This window comes from Etheostoma spectabile, chromosome 8 (genome assembly GCF_008692095.1).
Source record: "Etheostoma spectabile isolate EspeVRDwgs_2016 chromosome 8, UIUC_Espe_1.0, whole genome shotgun sequence".
Lineage (NCBI taxonomy): Eukaryota > Metazoa > Chordata > Actinopteri > Perciformes > Percidae > Etheostoma > Etheostoma spectabile.
The window spans coordinates 19,393,600-19,403,171 of NC_045740.1; the positions used below are offsets into that span (position 1 = coordinate 19,393,600).

General features: G+C 42.7%; 1 protein-coding gene across 3 annotated transcripts in view; it reads left to right on the plus strand.

Annotated features, from left to right (window-relative positions):
* Positions 1–9,572, plus strand: part of LOC116693755 (mixed lineage kinase domain-like protein) — a 525,120-nt gene that overhangs the window by 1,347 nt on the left and 514,201 nt on the right. Inside the window, exons 2-10 of one of the 3 annotated variants that reach the window (XM_032522982.1) lie at positions 369–818; positions 1,505–1,603; positions 2,506–2,686; positions 4,121–4,218; positions 4,316–4,454; positions 5,677–5,761; positions 5,858–6,000; positions 7,959–8,008; positions 8,821–8,961. In XM_032522982.1, the coding sequence (XP_032378873.1) occupies positions 371–818; positions 1,505–1,603; positions 2,506–2,686; positions 4,121–4,218; positions 4,316–4,454; positions 5,677–5,761; positions 5,858–6,000; positions 7,959–8,008; positions 8,821–8,961 (1,384 nt within the window). In that variant the 5' untranslated portion in view covers positions 369–370. Of the gene's footprint in view, positions 1–364; positions 819–1,504; positions 1,604–2,505; positions 2,687–4,120; positions 4,219–4,315; positions 4,455–5,676; positions 5,762–5,857; positions 6,001–7,958; positions 8,009–8,820; positions 8,962–9,572 lie in introns of all 3 variants that reach the window. The other 2 variants (XM_032522981.1, XM_032522983.1) reach the window with 2 other exon arrangements.

The following is a 9,572-nucleotide window of genomic DNA, read 5'->3' on the forward strand; positions in this document are numbered from 1 at the left end:
ACACACACACACACACACACACACACACACACAGAAAATGATGAATGTATTAACTGCAACCACTGTGACACCCCCAAGTTATGAATTGGATTTCACTCAATGATTAAACATTTACGTTCCCTTTATCCTCATTTTATTTCGGCAGAGTTGGCGGTTCAATTTCCCGTCACCTTCCTCTTTCTTTGCGTTGGCGTTCTGACCTCTGGTGGATGTATGAGGACTATGGTTAGGGCGAGGAAAAGATCATTGGTGGGGTACTTCTGAAACCACTGCTCTAGTTCAGTCAGTCACTGCCGTTAACTAAGGCTCTCTTAAACTTGAATCGTTTTCCATTCAGCTCTGATTTAATCCACTTTCCTTCTCTCCAGTCATGGACCTCATAGAGCCCATCCTGTCCATCGCCTCACAGATCTACGCCCTGGTTGAGAAAGTGCAGGCCAATAAAAGGCAGTGCAAGCGTGTTTGTGACCGGGTCAAAGCCCTGGAGTGCGTGGTTAAGGCCATCAGAGAGCGGATAAAGGGACAATCCTCTACCAATGTAGAAAAACCCCTCAAGGAACTCTCCATTACTCTGGATTCAGCAAAGGAGCTCATCAGGAAATTCACCTCATCCTCCTGGGCGAAACGCGTCCTGAACTCGGGCAACCACCAAGACGAGTTCCAGAGTTTGAACGATCGCCTCAATGATGCCTTCCAGCCCCTGGTTTTATGTCAGGGCGTGGATCTGGAGGACAAGGTGGTAAAGGTGTTCAACCAGATTACCAGAGAAAAAGAAGACCAGTTGGACAGGAAGGAGGACAACACCGAGTTGGAGAGATGTGAGAGAAACTGATGTTGATGCTGACTTTGTAGAGTGTGTTAAGTACAGATAGGAACTCACTGAGCTTAAGATTGATCATATTTTAATCTTTAAATGTTTTATGTCTACAGGAGTGTACATCAAGAGCATCAGGATAAGTGATATGTAGGCGGTCCGGGGCATGCTCCATTTACAGCAGCTTTATTCACTATTTTTTAAGCCGTTTGATAATAAAATGCTTAAAAATCTGTACATTAATGGTAATTGCAGAGGAAAAGAGTAATCCTGTAGAACCTGGTAACACTTTAAAATGACGTTGTAGCGCGTCCTCTGGTGGACAGACTATGCAACGCCATCACTAACAGGGACGTTGTAGAGCGTCCTCTGGTGGACAGACTATGCAACGCCATCACTAACAGGGACGTTGTAGAGCGTCCTCTGGTGGACAGACTATGCAACGCCATCACTAACAGGGACGTTGTAGAGCGTCCTCTGGTGGACAGACTATGCAATGCCGACGCTCATAACATGGTTGACAGTCCGTTTGGATTTTTTCAATATTCATATGAACATTTCATTTATTTATTTTTTAATCGGCCATTATAAATGTAGATAACGATAGATTGGGCTCTAATAAATATGCAAAGAGCACAACAAACTGGCATCCCTGTGTAGAATATTAATGTGTGCTTGTGTGTTCCTCAGTGCTCAGGGAGCATCATAAGGAGTTGCAGGAGAAACTAGAAGCCATGCAAAAGGAATTTGAATCCTTTGGTGTCAAGATGGACAAGGTTCTGTCGATCTGTGAGTACAACAATCCACTTCAGTATCACAAAGCTTGATTGTGTCCAGCCAGATGTCTAGGATGTCTACTACACTATATATGTGTTTTCTTTTTCGGCCTTGTAGTCACGTGTTACTTTCACTAACCATTCTACCTCGTTGTTTGTCCAAAACAAAGAAGAAATCTTTCATCATTAATATTATTTTTCGCCATTGCTGTTCTTCCTCTGTAGTTTATTCAGCAACTTAACCCTCATGTTGTCCTCGGGTCAAATTGACCCGTTTTCCTATATCAATGTTCTTTTTAAGTCCCCAAAATAACATGATTGATTCCACACAACGCAAAAGCAGAAATTAGGAATTATTGAGACTAAAATTAAAGGAATGGATGTTGATGATAATCACAGACTGGAATATGTCAACTTTTACTCAATACTATTTCAAAACCACTTCAATGTTTTTTTTTCAAGTACTATAAAATTGAATAAGACGCCCTCAAATTAATGAAAGTAGAGATTTGTACTTGGCAAAGAGCGTTGTGTGGAATCAATCATGTTATTTTGGGGAATTAAAAAGATCATTGATATAGCAAACGGGTCAATTTGACCCGAGGACAACATGAGGGTTAAGTAAAACGACTGAGACACAAACACCTGTTTCCTGGTTGAAAGGCGTGTGTTTTCTTCTTAACTTCTTCCGTGACACAAACTCCCTCCTTGGCTTGAAAGCCCTGAGTTTTAGGACTCCCCCCGACCTCCTCAGTTACTTTCCTTAGCTATATGTTGAGAACAGCCTGTTCTGCTGCAACCACGTGGCCAATGAAAGAGATGTTAAAGAGAAACTGACGGGTCACATGGCTGTTATATTAGAAAACACTGGAAATAATCAAACCCAAAATAACTTGTGACCGTGTGTTTTAACAGTGGAAAAGAAAAGCTTGACTGAGATAGACATCCAAATGATCAAACCAGACAAGCTGACCTACACTGATTTCCCCAAAGTGCCCTTCATAAAAACAGAAACATCAGAGGTGTACAGAGGAAAGTACTGTGACTTCCCGGTGGCCATCAAGAGATACACTGAGACTCTACAAACCAGCATAAGGTCTGTATCACATTTCAGGACAATACTGAATTGAAATACAAAAAACAATAGTCACTTTTGAAATGTATACTCATGGGAGTATGCATTTTTTAGTATTTTACTACCATTATTTCTGGCTGCATAACGTTTAAAGTGTGGATTTGTGACATCTGAAGCTCACATTAGCTGTTCTGTTGGACGCTTTCATTCATATCTACTCCATTAAAAGACTGTATTGAAATAAGGATCCTTTTAGTCTTCTTTTCTTTTCCCGTTAAAAGCTGTTAGCGAAATAATTCATTAAAGTATTTAAGCATATTGTTGTTCAAGTGGTCTGACAGAAAACTAGACTTGCGTCTTCTCTTGGCTTTTTTTTCCAGGATTTAGAAAAGCTGTCCCGTGATGGGAGATTTTGGCCAATCACAGGTCATTTCAGAGAGAGCGAGAAAGAGGGAGAGAGAGAGAAAGGGGGAGAGAGAGAGAGAGAGAGAGAGAGAGCATTCCTACATGTTTTGTGCATTCATACAGAGAGGGGTAAGGGAGAGCTCTCACTCTCATTCACATTCTGATGATTTTTGTCATTAAATTTGAGCTCAGTCTTCATATGCACACATAACCTTTGTGTATAAGTAAGTCAGTAAGTTATATTTGATTTTATTTATACCATCAAATACTAAGAGTTATCCCAGGACACTTTACAGATAGAGTAGGTCTAGTAGGTCACTCTATAATTGAGAAAGACCCAACAATTCCAGTAATGTCCCCAAGAGCAGGCATTTAGTGTGACGGTGGTGAGAAAACATCGCCTTTCAGGAAAAAAAACCCGGTGATTAGAAACACTTCCTTTTAGGGAGAAACCTCGGACAGACCCAGGCCCTTGGTAGGAGGTGTCTGACGGTGCAGGTTGGGGTTGTGATGAACAATAGCAAAAAAGATAATGGAACTATGACCATAAATAGTAGTTGTAGTAGTTCAAGGCATAGCAAGGCACTGCAGGACGTAGCAGGGCACAGCTAAGCGTAGCAGGGTGTAGCAGCACGTAGTAGGACGAAGTAGGACGCAGCAGGACATAGCAGGGTGTAGCAGGACGTAGTAGGACGCAGCAGGGCGTAGCAGGGTGTAGCAGGGCGTAGCAGGATGCAGCAAGGCCATCGGGACAGCTGCATGAGTTAGGTGCCACCCTAATCCATGGAAACATGCTGGGTGACAAAAGACATTAGGACTCCAGGGAATATGCTCCCCAGGGCTAGGTTAGTAACAAGCATTTCTGGGACATGGATGCATACAGACGGAAAGAGAGAGGCGAGAGAAGCTCAGTGTGTCAAATGAAGTCCCCCGGCAGTCTAAATCAATACGAGAGGAAATGAATGTTTTGCTTAGTAACCTGATGGTCAAAAGCACGTATATGAGTATGTGACATACTGTTGTCAACATAAACATTATCTCTATGTGTAGCACTGTGGAGAAGATTTTCAAGAAGGAGGTTGAAACCATGAAGCGGTTTGAGTCGCCCAACATCCTGCGAATGTTTGGCATCTGTGTGGACAAGGAGGGTGAGTCAACTGTAGAAGGACAATGCATCAGCGTACTTTGGTGCATTGCACCTTTTAAAATGACAGCAATGTGATGTGTTTGTGTGACTTCCTGTAGGACCCAACCCTCAGTTCCTCGTCATCATGGAGTACTGTGAGATGGGAAATCTCCGTCAGGTTCTGGACAATAAAAACCACGAACTTTCCTGGACCACGAAAGCTCGTATGTGTCGGGACGCGGCGCGAGGACTCTACCGGTACAGTCCTCCACAATCATTAATGATATGTTTGGTTTTATTTAAATAAGGGGAAATATGAAAACTAATTTATTTGAGCAAGTGAGATTTAAAAAGTAAAGACAAATAAAACATCTTGCCTTGGTCATACTCCAATCTACGAGCATGGACAGATACTTCTATGCTAAACACGCTGTTCAAGGCAGGATTCTCCAAAACCCCGGGGCATGCATTGCTGTGGTGTTTGAAGAAGCCCGGGCTGTAGTACTCAAGTCTGGACTTAACGTGCTTTTCTATTGTCTCCAACTTGTCTTGGACTCATTGGTATTTGCACTCAGACTTGTCTTGGACTTGGCCATTGGTCTCGCCCAATATTCTAGTCGGTGTTGACCGAGTCCAGCAATATATGCTTTTTTTCTAAAGTAACTTCCTCCTTCAAAACAAAACCATTGATGAAGCGAGCCATTGGAGCATGGTTAGCTCACCTGTGTGGCCCCCCATATCCAGTATATAGAGGTTTACTCCTCGACACAGCAACCACAGGTTCGACTCTACTCTGCCGCCCTTTGCTGCATGTCGTTCCCCCCTCTCTCTCCCCTTTCAAGTCTAATATGTCCTATTCTAATAAAAAGCCTAACAATAATCCTAAAAAAAGAAAACCGGAATTGCTTTAAATTTAAAATCCATCTAGAACAGGCATTAACATTGGTTGCCTTGTAATATACCTCATCACCAGGCATCAGTCCTTTTTGCTGCAGACACAATGTCGGCGAGCACATTGTATTAGGGATATGTGTACATTGGGCTTTTAGTGGGCAGAAAGTGCATAAAAGGGCTGTTAATTACTTTAATGTGAGAAATTTTCACACGGGTGAGGTATGTCCTATGAATGAAATTGTAGTGAATCTGCTGATGGTCTGGATTGCTTGATATTTCTGGACTGTTGAACCATACATCATGCCAGTTAAAATCGATGCACAGGTCTGGGCAGTCACGTTCCCAGACCCTCTCATTAGGGAGGCCAAAGTGGCCAGATGTTACCAAAAACTGATAAGAGCCTCAGTAGTTTTGACTACTCCTGTAGTAGAAGTAGAAGTATTGTGTAGCATGAAACGGAAATATTGTACTTGAGTAAAGTACCTAAAAATTGAACTTAACACTTGCATGTTGTGTAATCTGACTTTTTGAAGTGGAAGATACCATTTTAAATTCTATCATGATGATTATGTCTATCGTCTCTTAGGCTGCACCAATCTGAACAACAATTTAGGGTTCATGGATCCATCAACAGCAACAAGTTCCTGGTCTCTGAAGGCTTCGTAGTCAAGGTACATTGGCCAATGCATGCTGGGATTGCTATCATTCATGAGGGCAGGGTTTAATGGATTGGGAGGGGGGGGAATTAACATTTTTGTTGTTTTCAGTTGGGAGGCTTTGAGCTGGCAAAAACTGAGACGTCACTGAGAAAGACAACAAAGGAAAATGTGTCCAGGTCTCTGGCCTACTCCTCTCCGCAGATGCTCCTCAGCATCAACCACAAGTACAGCAAAGAGTGCGAGATTTACAGGTCAGATACAAACCAGGATTTTGTCACCAACAGCTTCCTTAAAGTTCAATTAAAGTTCCATTTTATCTGTATATATATGTGTCTATATCCAGGACTTTCCACTTCTGACATTGCTCTGGTGCTCCAGAAATTCTGCGTCATGTCCTTCTTTTTGGACGGATATTTGTCACCTTTCTCTTTTTGTGTTGGCGTTCTAACCTCCGGTGGATTTCTGAGGACTATGGTTACCTGGTCCTCAGATCTCTGCAGGGTAAATCCAGACAGCTAGCTAGACTATCTGTCCAGTTTGAGTTTTCTGTTGCACGGCTAAAACAAGCTTTTAACGTACACATGTTCCACCAAAACAAGTTCCTTCCGGAGGCTATAATGCAGCAGCACCGTGGCTCCGTCCGGCGCTTAGCCCCGCCCCAAGACGATTGTGATTAGTTTAAAGAAAAGCCGATTAACCAGAGCACCTTATTCTCCCATCCCAGAATATTGTGTGGACTGGCCAGACCCTCCTCCACAGCGCTGTGAAAGAAGGTCTGGCAAAGCAATACTGATATATATTTATATAAAATCATAGCAGACGTTATTTCTGGACAGATAGAGTAAGTCTAGACCCCCTAAGAGCAAGCATTTGGTGTGACAGCAGTTAGGACAACCTTCCTTTCACTAATCAAAAACCTGAGACAGACAGAGTTATAGGAATACATGGTTCGATGGAGCTGTGGCTCCCCGTCAGCCTGGCTACAATGCTGGAAAAAAACTGGGTTTTTCTTATGTTCCTCTATAGAGCTCAACAGTCCCGCCCCTCCTCCGAGAGATCTTGGGTTGGGGACGAATAGACGTCTGGACAAATCTGTATATAAAGAGATTTAGACCATGCCTCAGGGTAACCCGCTACCACGTGACTCATAAACATATCATTTCAGTAAAAAAACAACAACAGAAAATCCCCAAAAAGTAAAAAGTTCAAGACTGTGTACATATTTTCTTTATTGAGCAAAGGAACTACTCATCCCATAAACCACCGCGCAGCACTGAATCAAGGAAGCTAAGGTTTGTTTAGCTAACAGTTCATTCGGCTAACCGCTAGCGGAGACAGCGTGTAATAACTTTAAAAGATTCAAAATAAAACCTGAAAATAACCGTTAACATGTATATATGGCTGTTACGTCAGCTGTAACCTGCTTTTCCCAGTGTTTAGTTTAAGTTAACATTATTTAAGACTGAAACAAGCTTTAAGCTAGCCGTTAGCCGACTTAACTGTTAGCTAAACTAAAGTTAGCATCCAGGCGGAGGCTAACGACAGTAGCGTGGGAACAGATTGGGATTCGTGCAGTGTCGTAAATCCTTGTGAAACAGGATTATCATCTTGCACATGCGCACAGATCGAGTACCAACAGTTCAATCACCAATCAGAGGCACTTCTGTGGGATTGTTCAGGATTGTGGGTAATGAAGTACTTATCCAAGACATCGCGGATAAAAGATACTTATCTCCAAATAAGATTGGTGCCCCATGAACTTCTGGCATCTATGTGAGTATATACGACCGCTTGGTCATGTGGTAGCTGGTATTAAGTCTACCATCAACTGTTACGATTTTATGGCTTCTACTCCAATTGTCAATGTAGAAATTGTATTTTTACTTCAAGAACCAGCTGTGGGCGGGACTGTTGAGCTCTATTAATGATCAGTTAAAGGCTGCTCTGGCATTTCGGAGGGCCTTCGCTTGAAGACTGTCTTGCTAGTCTAAACAAGATTCCTCCACATGGTGAAATGCCGTTTATTTTCAAGTTTTCACAAGGTTTATTTTAAATTCCGGGTTTGGGAGTTACTCCAGGGAGCTAGCTTCCTTTGTTTCATCATCTTGTGTTTGTTTTGTTAAAATAATCAATTTGTAAAGGGACTAAAGTTAACATAGGAGGCATCTGTTATATTGAGGTCCTCTAACTTGCAAATGTTGTCTTTCAGCTTTGGAATCGTCCTGTGGGAAATTGCGACCCGTAGCATCCCTTTTGAAGGTGTGTACCTGCAGAACACAACGGTCAACATCCAACCCTAAACACTTCATATATTTTTTAGCATCAACGACTTGCCACTTTAGGTTTGTAATTTGATTTTGATTTATGACAAAATGACCCCATTGCTGACCATAGTTAGGTGCAGATAGATAGATAGATAGATAGATAGATAGATAGATAGATAGATAGATAGATAGATAGATAGATAGATAGATAGATAGATAACTTTATTGTCATTACACATGTAAAAGTACAAGGCAACGAAATACCGTTCGGAGCATGCCTCCGGGCATGCATGATGTTAAAGCCGTACTTGTGTGCTAGAATAGAAGTATGAATGGAGTATGTTGTATGTTTTGGGTCGATCTATCTATGTACCCACCCTTTGTGTCAAAGCTATATTGACAAGAAATACAGTAGCACGCCTGAGTTGTACATTGTACAGTCCGGCGCCGTCAAAGACGATTGTGATTGGTATAAAGAAAATCCAATAAAGTAGAGCATGTGTTTCTCCCATCCCAGAATGCCGTGTGGTCTAGCCAGACCCTCCTCCGCCGCGCTGTGGAGGATGGTCTGGCAATGCGAAACTATAGGGTCTCCAAAGTTATTTGGTAAAGGAAAACTCACGAGCACCACAACTGATTTCACAAACATGGAGAAGGTTAGCCCCCTAGCATCCTCTGGGAAACGTAAACGTCTCAGCAAAATGGCAATCCATCCAACAGGTGTTGAGTTATTTCTAGAGCCATGCCAACACCAACCCATCATTGGTTTCTTCTTTCATCCTTAATGTGTTCTTACGATTCTCCCAGGTTGGTCAGATAAGGACTTCCTTGAGAAAGTGGGCCAACAGAACTACCAGCAGCCGCTCCCTGATGACTGTCCTGATCTGCTGGGGGCGGTGATCAACGCCTGTCGGGCCCAGGATCGCTTCCAGAGACCATCTGCTGGAAGTAACTAACCATCCCTGCCATCACCATACACACAGTTACCTTTAGACCAGGGGCGGGGCCAGACATCGGAAACAATCAGGGATCAACCCAAATCTAGGGGGGGGGGTGCCCAATTTACAGCAAATATATGAATGTTTTAAGCCGTTTCATAATGCCTAGAACTCTGTAGATCGGGAGTCTTCAACGTTCTTTTAAGCCAAGGACCTCTTCATTAAGAGACCCCATACTAAATATGTTGTATGATATTAAGTTGCGTAATCTTTGTATTTCACAATGCTAAAATGAGAATTTCGCGGATGTTTCTATGTTTTAAACAAGGTTCTTACTCTTTAACAGAAAGGTCAACTTCCTTAGAAATCATTTCCATGACGTTGGAGGCTGCGGGGGTGTGGCCTCGACTAACTTTGCTCGTTTGAAAGCCATGATGTCTCTCTCTTTCTCACGGGCGGGCCACATTCTCTGGACGGGCAATCTTGCCCCTTATGACATCATAAGGGGCAAGATTCCAGATTCCAGATCGGCCCATTTGAGCTTTCGTTTTTATCAAAGGCAGAGCGGGATACCCAGGGCTCGGTTTACACCTATCGCCATTGCTAGCCACTGGGGGACCA